The sequence below is a fragment of the Mchenga conophoros genome, linkage group LG8, assembly GCF_057382185.1.
Source record: "Mchenga conophoros isolate Kocher_MC1m ecotype Shallow Benthic linkage group LG8, M_conophoros_male_GT1.1, whole genome shotgun sequence".
Lineage (NCBI taxonomy): Eukaryota > Metazoa > Chordata > Actinopteri > Cichliformes > Cichlidae > Mchenga > Mchenga conophoros.
Window position 1 is genome coordinate 26,052,307 of NC_140533.1, and position 16,948 is coordinate 26,069,254.

The following is a 16,948-nucleotide window of genomic DNA, read 5'->3' on the forward strand; positions in this document are numbered from 1 at the left end:
AGGGTTATTAATGGATCGCATGTGTATCAGACAAACATGGATCCGATGGTTGCTATGGGAACTGCATCCGCAGCGCCCCAGAAAGGGGGGGGGGGGGGCGGAGAGAGCGAGAGCGGGAGGAGGATGAGGAATGTTAAGTGAAAAACAAGAGGGGGAGGGGGATGAGGAGCAGCAGTGGGGCGGGTGATGGATGGAGAAAGAGGAAATGGAGAAGGAGGGATGGAGCGAAAGAGGAGAAGAGAGAAGCCCACTTCTATCAGTCTGAAATATTTGATTCAGCAGAAAGGGTGACCTTGGAGAGGAAGACAAAAGCAGGTCGGCTTTCTCTCTCATTCTCTCCCTTTGTTTTTCTTATCACTCCTCTCCTCCACCCTCCCCCTCCTTTTATAAAAGATATTAGTGCCATCTTCACATATAACAGAAAAATCACTTTGGCACATTTATTGAACAGCAGTTTTTGTTCTTAAATATTAATTAGTCTCAGCAAACAGACCTGATTCCTATAAAAAGAAAAAACTGCATGAATGGATGGCCTTGATTTATTCAAAGCACCAAATGTGTTAGCACGTTGTCCCATTTACTGCACACATAATGTTCTCCCAGCTTTTAGATAACAATCCTGAAAAGCCTAATGCTGTGTTTTAGTTATTTGGATGAAGTTTAGCAAAAATTCCAGGTAGGAATGTGCGAGTCTGTTGGGTGCCAAATAAAGCTGGTGGCATCTCAGAGATATGTGGCTTACTGTGACATATCAGGTCATGTTAAAAGCATATACAATAGTACAATAATACAGCTGGTCTTGTCACCCTTGTTCAGGATCCATTGGGGGTCACATTAAATGCACTGGATAGCCTCAAGTACCATTTTTCTACAGGCAGGTTTAACATTGAGCTGGCATATATTACAACCCAGCTTTTCCTATCAAATCTAATTTTAGCAGCTGTTGGTACCTAAACCAAACCAAGTCGTGGGTGAAAGCTCGAGTCGATACAAAACTTACCAGTGAAAGTTAAACTAACAAGAAAACACAAAGATCTTAAACAGGAACATGAACTCTGGTTTCCAGAGTGGGACACCTGTCTGTGACTTAAGTCACTGCCAACCCTGTGGCTTCCTCACACAGACTCAGGAGACGCCAAAGAACGCCTTGCGTGCACCCACTGTGGCACTAGTGACGTTGAACAGTAGTACTTGATGCCCTGGGATGAGATTCGATCTAATAACCTGACCTTAAAGACAAAATGACAGTCATTTTGTTGTGTTTCCCCTATCAGTTACAACCTCTGATGGACCTTTGGTGGATTGTATAGTCAACTTTCAGTGACACAGCAACTCTTGGTCTCATGTTACCTTGAAAAACAGATTCCAGTAAGCATACAGGTCTTAACTTAAGTAAAATGAGAGCACTGCTGCTGCTGCAGACACTGACTGGACTTGATTTAAAGGCCATAACATAAGAGATTCATGCCTACTATTTTTGCTTTGCCAACAAAGGCTGATGTCTATACAATTTATGTTTTAAGTATTTTTATTTCCACGTGTACGTAACCATGTTCAAATATCCACTGTGGAATAATAAAATATGAAAAAGGGTCTCAAAGGATGAACGCAGCTCTAACCATTGGAGACTCACATTAAAACCCTGCCAGTCCTTGAAAAAGCTCAATACACCCATACAAAGAAAGACTACTGTCATAATAGAGAAGGACAGGCTTTACGCGTCTATGACTAAAATAACGATCTTACTCAAACACAAACAGAAAGGAAATTAAGGAACAGTGACGCCAGCATGTTTGACGACATCATCTTACTACTGGAGACTAATGTGATCCCTGATACGCAACCTAAACCAAGAACACACAAATCAGTCAGACTTTATTCAGATAAATACAACTTTTCCATAACCAACTTCCTCTAAATTTTCTCCTTCCTTTTCTGTTATCTCTAATTTGATCCATTTCTTGCATTGCTTGCAGTCTCTCCCTCACCTCCCTTGCTGTTCTCTCCCTCACCTCCCTTGCTGTTCTCTCCCTGTTCCTAACACTCTTACTAATACTGTGTTTATTTCCCCCCCTCTGTTCTTAAACCCTGCAAGCATTCTGATTTAACACCCCTCTGGGGTGTCAGAAGCAGACAGGGGGAGGCTAAATGTTGAAGTCTTTAGGAAAGGAGGCAGGAAGCAGAAAGAGAATCTGACCACATAACTCTGATCAATGAAGCGTTGTGTACTGCACACTACTGCTGACTCATACTGTCGGACAGGATGGAGGGAGAAGAGGATGAATAATATAAGCAAGTGGGAGTGAGACAGAAGGACAAAGGGTGGGGTAGAGGTTACAGGAGAGTAAGAGAAACAAATGATATAACCAAGACGTATCTGTCACAAAGACAAACCTGAACAGTTTATAGGGACAGAACAAGGGAGGGAAGGAGAAAGTAAGCTAGGATGCTCTTATGTAGGAGGTAAGCTTTTGGTAAAAACATTCACAGTTGTAACAAAATCAGTACATACATAAAAATACTGCTTTAACTCCACTAGTCTTCAAACTGAGAGGACCTCAGACTTCTAGTAGGATGAGTGCAGGGGAATGAGTTATGGCTGGTTTGAGCAAGAGCCACAAAAACCTGCAAATTATTTTGATTTTTCTTTTGATTTCTACAGTCGGTGACCAGAGCGAGTGTACTCTACAACATCTGGACAAAGTCTTAGTTTTGAGTAGGGATGGGTATCGAAAACCGGTTCTTGTTGAGAACCGGTTCCCACTGTTTCAATTCCTTGGAATTGTTTGCCATTTTTGCAAACGATTCCCTTATCGATTCCAGTCGCCCCGAATGACGTCACCACGTTGCGGAGGGTCATTTACCTGGCAGGAAACACGGCGCCTCAAAACTTTGGTTATACTTTACGAGAACGGATGACAACAGGGCAACTTGCAATACTTGCTAAGTAGATATTTCATTTAAGGGAGGAAACACTACGAATATGCAAAAGCATTTGCTCACAAAACACGCGATGACCTTAAATGAATGTCGTGTTTTTAATTCCGATCCGGACTCGTGAATCTCAACCCAGCAGCAGCGGTAACGTTTGCACGTCCTCTCCCATTAATGCGGCAGGTAAATAATCAACTAACAGTGCATATTATGTTAGCGCGATCTGCCTTATTACAAAACCTGCCATTACTGTGTGTTTAGGTGACCATGATGAGAGAGACAGAGTCTGGCTCAGATGCTGGCAGTTCTCGCTGCAGTCTACCGGTAGCGTCTCCTTTCAGGCCAGGATAGACGAATGTCACCGAGCAGTGACTAAGTTTGTGCTAAAAGGCTTGCACCCATTTGCCACAGCAGATGCCCCGATTTTCGGTAAGTGAATGTGTTTAATTGTAGGCAGGGACATTACTGGATATTCTTGTGTAATTGTTACAGAATAATTTATGTTATACTTTGTTATTGCTACAGAAGAATATTTATTTTATTATTTTACATTTACAATTTTTTTCCTGGGGACCCTGTGACACCCCATTGAGGAGCCATAGGCTGTGGATCTCTTAAGATCTCACTGCTGCGTTTGTAAGGCCATGTTACTCCTAAATTTCTATGTTGTTCAAAGAGAAGATATAAAACAAAGTTCTAAGCTAATCGACCTTAGTGTTCTCCTTTTATAAAAAGAATCGATAAGAGAATCGATAAAGAATCGAATCGTTAAACAGAATCGAAAATGGAATCGGAATCGTGAAAATCTTATCAATACCCATCCCTAGTTTTGAGTGAAATATTTTCAAATTAAAAATCACTTTAAATTAAATAACTAGCACAAAATAATAAATATAAATGTGAAGCACGCTGTGATGCTCAGTTAATTTCATCTGTCAGACGTCATGTTATACTCACCAAACTGCTGCTTTATTTTCTTTTACCAGAACAACTTTTACATTTTCCAGTTAACTGAAATGATTTCTTCTCTGTCTTGTTTTTTTCCATTTGTCATTATAACAAACAATGACTCAGCATCATTTCCTGACTGTTTGTCTTGCACTACTCTGTCCTTTATTTTTTGATTTATTTCTGTAAAATGTCTCAATTATCAGATGGACTGTCGAGGAAGGTAGATGTTCTCCTCTGATTTAATTTAACCAACTTTGATGATACCAAAACTTTTTATTAAGATGCAGTATTATGATTTCAGACACTGAAAACATCAGCTACTACTTTGGTTTGTACCTAAATATCATTGAAAGCTAACAAGCTAAACTACACGGGTGCACAACAAAATCTGTGTTAATTTAACACCAAATACTTTAATTATCATATAAAAAGTCCTGTTTTAATCGGTCTATAAAAAGAAGGCAAATATTGGAAAAAAAAAAAACTTTTTCCAGGTGAAATAAATGCTTTTCAGCCTGATTTTTCTCATTAAAAGAAGGAAGAGCAAGTGCAAATGGAATCTGCACTGTTAACTATCTAAACACTTTAACATTAAACTGCAAATAAACTTGTCTTAGCGTTTTTGTGACCGCTGCAGTTGGTATAAATTGTTGTATAATTTATCCATTTAAATTCTACTTAGGCTTATACTTAGGAATATATCTGCCTTGCTACCACGGGCAGATGTAGCCACTAGCTGTTTGCTTCACCTCTGCTAATTTAAGTAGCTAAACTGGACCTCTTAACCATGTTTATGTCTTGTTCATACTGACAAAGTAATATGGTCTGCTGTGTGGATAATGGCACTAACAATACATACAGCCTGTCCAAGAAGCCTTTGCTCAAGTTTTGGTTGCTGAAATTCTAATATTTCATTTGTACATTTGTACAATAAATAGTAGGCTGTCTGTGTGATGCGATACAACTGTTCAGGCTGAGAAAGTACCATGTTATCCAAGCTACAACCTGATCACTTCAGGCTAAAAAGCTAAAGCTAAAGCCTAAACCCCTAAATTTCAGCCTCAAAACAACAGTCAACATCAAGGTGACTATGCCCAATGTTTATTTACAGTCTGTAGTTTTTATGTAATCAATATATAATAAGTTAATAGTCAATACAGAGGTTTGTTAAACAAAACAAACAAACTGTTTTATTACTAGGATGTAATCGGTTATTGTATTGGCACTACATTCAGTCCCGATGTTCTTCTCCTTGACTAATTGACGAATTTTTTAATAACAAAACCATTAATCTCTTGTTGCAGCCAAATTCACACAGAGGACAGCAGGCAAGGATGCTATCAATGTCCTTAACCCCCCACACATCCACACACAATCCATCCACTGCACAGGCTTTTTCATTAGTCACTGTGGACATTGTAGCAACAGCTTGACTTCCCAGAGTCTTTATCTAAGAAACCAATTCCAGCTGCTTACACATCGCAGCAACTACAACGGCAGAAAACAGCAGAGATTATGTGAACCAAGGATTTAAAAGAATCAGCGGTGAGTTAGGAGGGGAAGACGTGCCAAGAAGTTTCTAATAATACATTCAGAACAACATCAACATGGCGTAAAACCCACCGAGTGCCACTTTCAAATGTCAAAAAATAAAAAATCCCAACCCTTTTTTTTTTTTTTGGCATATATATATTGAATTTTATTTATCTACCACCTGGAGCTTATCACCTATGAGAATTGAAGACGAGGATGAATAATTCATTACAAAGTTATTTTTACATTTTGTCTCTCAGTGAGGAAAAGTGCGAGTCAACATGGAAGCCTGAGATGTGGCACTGAGTGAGATATAAACTGCAACACATTTAAACAGAATACAGCACGAAGTAAATCTCATATTTATTATCAAGTCATGGTTTATTGTGCACATTTTAAAAGTGTGCAAGTCTCTTGTTCATGATGATGAGTTAACAAAGACCTCACCCTGTTAGGAGAAATGGTGTTCTTTAACATGGCCTGCAATTCATGGTGGGTCTGATATTGGAAGACAAAGCCAAAAAACAAGGGTTAGGGGGACATTTGTCTTCAAAGAAAAAGTTGTGCTTTACCAGTGCTGCTGGCACATTTCAAAACTGGTTTTTGTCAGTTTCAGTAAAGCTCAGCAAGCAGCCTGTGAGTGTTTCCAGCAGATTTGCTGTCTTTTGTGCAATCTACTGATGACCTCGCCAACCTGCTAGCAACTAAAGCAATCATAAGGAGGCTTGCAGGTCCTTATACCTCTTTACAACCACTAGCAGCTCCCACCAACCACTCATCAACCAATCATGGAATACACATTTATTTCCAGTGACTGGTGGTTACCAGATGGTTGCTGATTGGTCTTTAAACTTGTGTGACTGAGGTCTTAAGCAACACTAGTGAGAAAACGAGAATTACTGCCATACCTCTGCCATCTTTTTCTCTGTGCTGGTTAATGCTTTACCTAATACTTCACATATTTATTCTTAGACTCTAGTAGAGAAGCTTTGCATGAATCACAGTTCAAAATAATCCCTTCTCATCTTATACTGCTCCTTGGGGCAGTAGTTCAGTAGGTTTTTAGCTTACACAGATTATTTGTAGACACTATGACCTCATAATTTGAAACTTCTACCGTGTTTAATATAAACACTGACACAATATATAAGATAAAAAATAAGGACAAGCAAAATAAGTCCTCTTCAAAGACATTTTAGGGTAAAAAGACACTTGCAAACATTCAGCCGTTTCTTGTGGTGGCAGATAATCTTTACCTTTGGCATTTATTGCCAGCGGCAGAGCATTTCTGATATGCGTCTATTGACACCACACTGCAGACTGGTCCTAATGAAACCATAGTTTCTCTTTGCATTATTGATAGCTGGTCCTTTGATATATTCTTCGTGGGGTGAACAAGAAATAAGACTTCACAAACTAATGTACTGTGTTATGGTATATACAGTTTATGATATAGACCTGATTCCACCCTGTTACTATTAGAGGATGTATAGTAATCAGTGAGAGAGACTGGAACATATATATGAGGTCTTTTGGGTTCTTTGACTCTGTCCTTGATTTTAATGTGTGACAGATGCAGCGTGTCTACTCCTATCCTAGCAGAGGATTTGTGGGTGTGCTGCAATCACTGCTGCATGGTGCGCATGTCAACACACACGCACAGGAGCACACACGCACACAAGGGAAAGACAGAGAAAAAAGGGGGTGGCTCTGTCTTGTCTAAATATAGGCCTCAACAGCAGCACAGCCTTAAATATTTCATTGCCTCTTCTCCAGAAATGAAGAGGGGGGGAGCCAGAGGAGGAAAAAGGAAAGATTGAGAAAGAGTCAGAGAGAGAGAGATGAGCAAGTGGAGGGGGGGCCTAAGGGGTTCAGGAGAGACTGAGATCAGGACAATAGGGATAGTCAAAAATAGGAAGAAGAAAGAAGAGCAAAAAAGGATACGCAGAGGAAGAAAGAAAGAAGAAAGGCTGGAGGCAAGGGAATCTAATCCCTCCTCCTCCTTTTTATGCAAAATAAGACTGAAATATTTTGGAATTTCTTCAGACAAGTGGTGCATCACGGCCGATAAGAGGAAGAGGGTTATCTTCTTATGTATGCGGAGTCGAAATCTCTGAATCCCTCCAGCTTGAAGGAACTTGGTATTGATAAGTTTGTGCTTGACATTATGAAAAATACTTTCATTTCTCAGCAAAATAAATAAATAAATAAATAATAACAGAAAATATCAAACAGATTAATGTCAAGCAGATTTGCAAACTGTCAAAAAGAAATGGCACCACACGGAAACTCAAGTATCCGACTACAGCCATGACAGAAGAGGATTTATTCCCTTTGGCGGTGTCATTCTGTTTTGGCCTCGATGTCACTTTGAGGAGGATAAAGTGTTGCTTTGTTGCTGATTTAAGCTGCCCTTCTTCCAGTATGCTGTTATGGACACTGTGCAGCATGCTGAAGGAGAGATAAAGGTTAAAGCCGCATCTACAGGGAGCTGCAGCAGCAGGACACTGGATGCAGAAGATCCTACAGTACACAAGCATGAGCGCAATCGCATGTACACTGCTTCTCGGGAAATCCTCCACAAACACAACACACAAATCTACTAAGAACAAAGGCACAATCACGAACACGTACACATTATTTGCACATGCTGGTGTTCCCTTTGTTCTGTCACTGTTTCACAATGATGGATGAGCCTGAATGTGAAGCACATACAGGGTCATTACGCGAGGCCCACTGGAGGTTCTTAACAGCCCGACACCTACGGGGAAATGGGCTCCACAATGGAACAAGGTAACACCATCAAACGGCAATGATGAAGGACGCACACACAGGCAACGCTGCAAACACATTAAACACCAAGATGAGCAGATGCAGGCACATCTGTCTGCAAGCAATACTATATGCACCGCCCTGTCTCTCTCTTACAACCACAGACACAATGAGACACAAACATGAACAGAGAACTCAATGCATGTAGCAGACTATACTGTAGACGGGTCAGGAATAATAATAATCAGTGTCAGTGACTTAAAAACACGCCTTATCAAAACATTAATGTATGGGTATATCAAATTAACGAAAAGGTCAGCTATCAACAAACTACATTGTGTCACTGGTTTGATCTTAAGCAGTCATTTAGCAGCTTACTGAGTTTATTTTAAGACTGAGTCATTTATTTTGGATTTGCATAGCTTAGACATTGACATCTTCTTCTACCATGAAAACGCAAAGTTCAACTCATGTGAAAATACTAAACACACTGCCAAGCAACTAAAAAACAAAAAAAAAACACTGTAATAGTTCACTCGACCCTCTTTAGTGCTGATGATGGCACACATACATTGTTTCAATAAGCTTATGCCAAGCTCATGTCACCATATTGATTTCCATCCAGAGTTGGATTCATTTTTCACTGAGATCTTGTATCGATGTTGGGAAAGTCAAACCGCTGCATAAAGCGGCACACATCCCACCGACGCTGATTGAAGTTGAGGTTTGCGGCGAGCGTCAAGATTATTTCTCACACTCAACACGCTTTCACTGAATCCTGGAATATTTCCATGTCGTTTCCAGCTCATTACGTATATTCGGGTAGTCTGCTGACCACAGTTTTGGGGACACAACATTGCTGAATCTTGTTGTGTCCCAACTGAATCTTGAGCAGATCAGATCAGCACCCACACTAGACACGATGGGTGCATCACTTCATGTGGTCTAAGGAGCTTGGAAAGAAAAGCGTCTGGACTTCTTTAAGTTTCTTTGAAGACGTTTCACCTCTTATCCGAGAAGCTTCATCAATTCTAAGAGCAACTGGTGGAGAGTCACAGATTTTAAGCCCTATGCGGGTGTCCCCAAGAGAGTAATGGACCCCCTATGGATCCTCTACCTAGTCACACGAGCCAAGGTGTGAAAACGGGTGTGGGTCACAATCAGCCAAGGTTTCAGGTGAACCCACTGTGAAGCCTAGCCCCACCTTACCATCCGATTTAAAGAAGTCCAGATCCTTTTCTTTCCAAAATCCTTAAACTACGATGACGTGGATGACTGATAAACTTCATGTACCTCTTTTCTGCACCACTGTGGAATAATTGAAATCTAGACTCAGACCACATGACCTTTAGCCAGTGCTTCAGTGTCCAATCTTTGTGCGCACTAGCAAACACAAGAAGAAGAAAAAAAGCTTCTGTTTTCTAGGTAAATAGAAGGAGCACTGGGAAGCAAAGCATACAGCAGACAGAGAGGTTGCAAAGGCAGAGGAAAAAGCTTATAGGGAGTTGTAGAAGCCGGGTTAAGACAGTATGTATTGTAGTATGAGACGAGCATCAGGGGTGATGTGTAACATCACAAGATGATAGTGAGACCCGCTATGATGTATGGTTTGGAAACTATAGTACTGACAAAAAGACAGGAGGTGGAGCTGGAGGTGGCAGAGGTGAAGAGGCTAAGAGTTTTGTTCAGACCAGAATGGACAAGATTATTAATGAGTATAACAGAGGGACAGCTCAGGTTGAGCAGTTTAGAGACAAAGTTAGAGGGGCAAGGCTGGTGGCTGAGGTTTGGACATGTACAGAGGAGGAATAGTGACTAGACTGGACAAAGGATGTTGGAGATGGAGCTGCCAGGCAGGAGGAAAAGAGGAAGATAACAGAGAAGGATAGATGAAGTGAAAGAGGACATGCAGAGGGCTGGTCTGACAGAAGAGGTTGCTAGGGTAGGAAGAGATGGAGGCAGATGATCCATTGTGGTAACCCCTAAAGGGAGAAGCCAAAAGAAGCAAAAGAAGATATAGAAGAAGAGGCCGTTTTAGCAATCTCCTTAGTGGTTTTCTTTGCTTGATGCATCTTTTATCTGAATGCTGCAGCCAAGTCCCTGGGCAGCTGGTTTTGTCCGTTTAAAAAATAATCCCATATAGATGACTTTGTAATCTTTTCCATAACCAGCGAGTGTGTGCTGCTTGGATGAAAGAGGACTGTTCACACACCTCCCCTCAATAAATACGCCAGTTGTTGGACTGACGACTGGATGTGGATAAAATGTTTTATTTATATTTGAAGACATGATGAAATTTTCCCTAACTTCAATACGTAATACTGCAGGTGGAGCACAAAACAGCAATTATAGAAGAACTGCACGTTTAGACACACTCTGACTGTTTTTGTCCATTTTCTGATCCACACCACGTTTCACACAGCGAAGTTAAACTTTTTTATGCTGTCAATAAAAGATGGACCGATCACCTGCATGTCTGATGTCCACAGCTGTAGACTTTGGTGACACTATTGAGCTGAAAAAACAAATAAAAATCTATGATTACCAGTCAACTGAATTTAAATACACAATTTTTCCCAACTCCCACAACCCTGAACTGAATAAGCAGAAGAAGATGGATACATGGAATTTCTCCACTATATTTGTTTTAAGTTTAGAAGGTAAAAAAAAAACAAAACTTTCTTTCTGGTGACACAAATTGAAAAGATTGAATAATAAAGATGCCCAGACTTAACTGGATGCCTGCTTCTAAAACAAGCTACAGTATATTTCTCACTGTGAAGAACAGATGGGAAATCGTTTTGTGTAACTTTATCAAAAAATTGTAACAAATAAATATAGATTTACTGAACTAAAGAAATTTTTATAACCTCATTCGGCTGCTCGATTATTTGCAAGGGGTCCCCACAGTGGATAGATCCACATATTTAATTTGGCCCAGATTTTATCTACAGTACACAATATCTTCAAAAGCTTTAGATTTTTAGTTTGAAAGGGCCTGAAGATCTCTGATGCCTGAGATCTTTCGGCCCTCAGGTGGCACTGCATTAAAAATATGCATGAGTATTCAAAGAAAAACCACTGCGTGGGCTCAGGAACACTTCCAGAACTCACAGTTCAGAGAATCAACCAAAAATGCAGGTTAAAGCTGTATTAAAGAAGTAGAAGCAATAAGTGAACACGATCCAAAAACACATCTTCTCTGGGCCAAAAGTCTTTTTCAAAAACATGGACATGCAACCTTTGGATTAAAGAGGAGCAGGTTTCTATCAAAGTTTACTAAAAAGCCAACATGTCTGATGGTATGGGGGTACATTATCTACAGGTTTTAAAGGAACGTGTGCTCCCATCCTGACGATGACTTGTTCAGGAAAGGCTTTGCATATTTAAGCAAAGCCTGCATTTAAGCAAACTACATACTGCATCTATTACAGCAGCATGGCTTCACAGTAGAAGAGTGTGGGTGCTTAACTGCCCTGTCTGCAGTCCACAATCCTCTCCAAAAATCCTTCAGCTGGTCCCCTCAGTTCCCAGATGTTTACAGGTTGTTATTAAAGAAGAGAAGCTACTACAGTGATAAACTCGGTCCTCTCCCATGCTGCTGTCATCAAATTTGAAATGAGTCAATATTTTTCTTCATTTTAAACATTTGATATGTTTTCTATGTCCTCTGATGTGAATAAAAGTTGATTTATTAGATGAGCATTCTATTTTTATTTCCATTTTAAAGAACCCAACTTTTTCAGAACAGGGTTTGCATTTGCACAGTAGCTTCATTTCACATTAGTGTGTCGATCTTTACTGCGTTTGTCTTTTCCCTGCTCCCAGTCTCACTGTGAATGAACATCCTTGCATACAAGAGACAGGTGAAGCGAAATAACATTGAAATGGCGACATAAATCTAAAATAGCGTAGTTCTTCCTCAGTAATGTCAGCTCACTGGATCAGAGATTCCAGTTAAGTTAAAAAACTGAAGATTTACAAAAAAAGTGAAATATCTCATAACTGATAAGATTCCTCCATGTTACGTACGTTACATCTTTCCCTCAGCAATGCAATGATGCTGACGCGTGGCGTAGTGAACAGAGACCAACCGAGAATTAAACTGAACAGACTGGACAGCTGTCAGCAAGAACCAATCCAGCTTTTTAATCAGGATTAGCCTGATGTCCTATCAAAACATCTGATTGGCGCATCCATACTGACTTTTGTTCATTTCACATTTTTGACCTAAAGCGGACACAAAACCACGTAGAAACGAAACAATAGCTTTAGAAAGAATTAACAAACATTTTATCCCAATTATCCATCTGCCTTTCTCAGCTGAACAGGAAAACAACAAATGATGTACGAATTAATATCCTGTCCTGAAGCGTGCTCTGAGTCCTTATTAAGTGAACATTAGGGTTTAAGTGGGGACAGCTGCTGCTGCGTCTTCTAACTGCCTCATAATCCTGCAACCACAGGTCACATCAGCCAGTACCACACATATGAGCCAGTGTGACTGGATTTGACATAATGTTCTAGAAATTCAATTGAGCCAATTTTATTATTTTCTCAATTTAGGAAGCACGTTGCTCCTGCAGCTATGCGGGAAATTACCTCAAATGAGAGCCGCACAAGGTTTAAGTGGGGACAATATGCTGATTATTAACTGGAAGCAGTTTTCTCTACACAGTAAATAGAAGAAATGAGCTACCTTCACCTCGTGTCACCCACAAGTCTTTAAATCAGAACAGCTAACATTTTTCGGGACATTTTAACATATCATATTTAGGCACATAAACAGGTGACTCTGCTTTCACCAGTGCCTGTTGCCCTTCCTCTGACTACTACTTGTTTCCCTCACTGCTTACCTCTTGAAATGGCTAAGCAGGGTGCCAACTAGCTCCCCGATGCGGCTCTCATTGGCAGGCACCATACCCTGCAGGCACACCACGAGATCCCTGCTGTCCTTGGTGTGGAACACAACCAGCTGGTCCTTCCCGGGGGACACACTCAGCCCTGTCACCTGAGATACACAAAAAGAGAGAGAAAGGACACACGCAGTTAAACACAGATAAACATGTACATAAAACAGACAGAGAAATACACAAACAAACACTCTGCACTGTTACAGTGTTACAGTTGTGAAAACCAGTGGAGTAATTTGGTTTCACCACAGCTTGCTTCACCAAGAAGTAAAGTGAAGAGAGCTGAAGGATTTGGACTGGTCAGTACAATAATTACTTACACTCACCTGCCACTTTACTAGGTACACCTGTTTAATGGCTCATAACACATTAATGTAGTCAGCCAATCACACAGCAGCAGCTGAACGTGTTTAGGCATTTCAGGATGACCTGTTGAAGTTCAAAGTGATCATCAGAATGGAAAGAAAGGTGTTTTATCATGATCGTTGATGCCAGATGGGCAGGGATTTTCCCACACAACCATCTCCAGGGTTTACAGAGAAAATGTCCTACTGATGCCAGAAAAAAATGGCTGGACTGCTTTGAGCTGACAGAAAGGCAGAACGAAAGGTCTCAATTTCTGCCTCATTTTGTGTAAGAAACTGAAAATATCTTCCCTTTTATCAACAGTTCAGGCTGGTGGTGGAAGTGTAATGGTGTGGGGGATATTTCCTCGGCACATTTTGTGCCCCTTAGCATTAATTAAACGCCACAGTCTGAGTATTGTTAACGACCATATCTATTGTGTTATGACCACTGTGTACCCATCCTTTGATGTAGGGCTGCCACGATTAGTCGACTAGTCACGATTACATCGATTATCAAAATCGTCGACGACTAATTTAATAGTCGACGCGTCGTTTGAAGCTTTGTAAGATCCCCAAAGACGCAGGAATAAGTAGTAGGATTTAAGAGTGTAATAACGGACTGAAACAGAAGATGGCAGCACTGCATGTACAAGGATGCCAGCTGCCGTTAAACCCTGAAGAAGAAGCAGCTGTGTCCCAGAATTCATAGCACAGCCCTGCTCAGTTTCCAACAATGGCGGCAGCTAGTTAGTTTTAACTTTACTCTTATTATTCTTTCTGGGTCACAAAATAAACGTTTAACATATTTTCAGGCGAGAATGTAGCTGTGTAAACTTCAAATATCTGCTCAGTTTATCAAGACATCACATATTTTCAAAAGCGCTCCGACGTTTTCGGAGACGTCTGTTTTCCACCAGCTCGATAGCTAAGCGGGGTTTAAGGCTCGCTAGAGCCCGTGAGAACACCGGACTCCCGGCAAATCGTTTTCAAACCCACCGCCGTCTTTTGCTACTCAGGTTAAACATGATATATAAGTCACTTAGATAACTTAAAAATGTTATTGTTTGGCTGTTATATTTTAGATAGCAAGGTGCAGACGGCTGAGTTTATTAAACTTCACCAAAACAATCTTCAAATTTCATTAAAATTTAATAAACTATCATCTTGCCTTTATTTTTAGTTAGCACATACCTTAAACACTTAAAGCTGTATGCTAATGATAGTTATATAAGAGCAGATGCTGCGGGTGCAATAAGCTGTACATTTTATGTCCAATGGATGCTTGAAATGATTAGTCGACTAATCGCAAAAATAATCAGTGACTAGTCGACTATCAAAATAATTGTTTGTTGCAGCCCTACTTTGATGGCCGCTTCCATCCATGATCTAAAACTGGTTTCTTGAACAGCAAGTTTAACCCACTCAAATCTGCCCATCAGTCACCAGATCTCAGTCCCAGAGAGTGTTTGAATGGGAGATTCGCATGGTGGATGTTTCGCCAACAAATCTGCAGAAACTGTGTGATGCCATCATATCAATATGAAGCAAACTGTCTGAGGAAGAGGCCAGTATATGTTAATGATCTTCTTCCGTTAGTCTTGTCTTTTTCCAATATGCACGTCTTTATCCTGTTAATTTCAACAGTGGGACAAGGCTGGGCATGTACTTTTATTCTTTAAACATTGTGTTTTCTTCATTTCAAAGGAAACTATTAGCCGCTCGATCTTCTAGCAGAAATTGTGTAGGCTAAACATACTTTCCCCCCTTACTTTTCATTTATGATAGGATTGTACAAAATATTGCTGCTTGTTCCTGTTTTTATGTGTCCCCGAAAAGGATGCATATACAGGGTATATGGTATATGGAAGAAAAGAAAAGAAATACTCTGTTTGAATCATGAAAAACCCCTTTTTGAATTTTCTCAGAATAAATAAGAAAAGATCATTACTATTACACTAAGGCAAATTGGTGATTTATCGACAAGATGTGATGAATTACTCGGACAAATATCAGTCAGTATCCGTCTCTGGTGTCAACTGGTGTACGGGATTTCTTCTGGTGGAGAACGTCATCAGCATCTAGAGTAATGCTTTATAGATTAGCCTCCCAAAGGGCCAGTCTAATTTTTCCAATTAGAGCCCCCCGAACTAAAGCAGCTGGGTTAAAAGGAGACTCTGTTTTTCAGCTGGATTGTCTGCTTCACAGGTCTACAAAGCTGCAGGAAGAATCCAATATATTTACAGACAAACACTTTTCAGGAGAAAAAAGAAGACCTGAGCTTCATTTCTCATTAACTTCCCATTACTTTTCCCTTTATCCTATATCCACCCTCTATTTAGCCTCGCTTTCCTTTGTCTCCTTTGTCATCTCCCCTAGGTTTTAGCCATTTTTCTTTGTCTTTCCAAGTTGAACTGAAGGCAGTGAATGTTGAGGAAATAGCCAGAGGGCAGCCAGTCAGCTACACTAATAACCATCACCAGAGAGCAATGCCGAGACAAACTCCCCATCACAGGCAGACAAGCAGAGACAGGTTTTGACCGGCGGCAAATCAACCAGCTAGCTTATTTAGCCTCAACATGATGCCCGTGATTTCAGAAACAAACACTTCACGTAATCACCGTGAATTAAAGCCTAAAGCCATGCCTCTCTGTATAGCAATCCACCCACAGTTAATTACAAAGAGCCGATTACATTTACATTTATATTAAAGGCTTAATTGATTGGAACGACAGTCGGTGTTCTAATGAGTTGGGTAATGATACATTCAGATTCGCTTCCTTGTCTCATTTTTTTCTCTGTCTTGATTCCCCCAAATCAGTTTAACCAGAATATGGAATCTGTTAGAGCCATTCATCTGCCCCGCCACCTGCTCAATGACTCGTCTGTCATCCCGTTACATATTTAACAAAACTTGGAGATATGGACATATTTTAGTCCTGCCCTCCAATTTGGGCGCTACACGCTCTGGATCTGCATTGACGATTACACTGTAGGATTTTCAGTGCAGTTGTTATGTAGACTACACGACTGTACAACTTTTGAGCCTTTTTAAAGATGTGATGAATCCCAGTTATTTCATAATATTTCATGTTCTCCTCTTTGTTGTCTTGTTTGTTAATAATAACCGATTATCTTTAGGATATGGAATATTGCAAGAAATGTGAAACTGTGAGTGGAACCTTCACTCTTACACTTCATGTTATAGATGTTTCAATAGTTAATCAATTAAAAGTAAATATGAACACCTTCCTAGATTTATTATCTTCCAAAAATTTTCTGAAAACTTGAGATATAGAGATATACATATATATATATATATATATATATATATATATATATATATATATATATATATATATATATATATATATATATATATACATATATATACATATACATATATATATATATATATATATATATATATATATATGGACCACGGATGTCAAGAGGACAAAATGTGAACAGCAGGTTTTCCCAGTTTATTCTTTGGGGATC

General features: G+C 40.0%; 1 protein-coding gene across 1 annotated transcript in view; it reads right to left on the bottom strand.

Moving 5' to 3' along the window:
- Nucleotides 1-16,948, bottom strand: part of myo1d (myosin 1D) — a 125,164-nt gene that overhangs the window by 22,379 nt on the left and 85,837 nt on the right. The window contains exon 21 of the mRNA XM_085285242.1: nucleotides 13,047-13,201. Coding sequence (XP_085141368.1) covers nucleotides 13,047-13,201 — 155 coding nt within the window. The remainder of the gene's footprint in view (nucleotides 1-13,046; nucleotides 13,202-16,948) is intronic.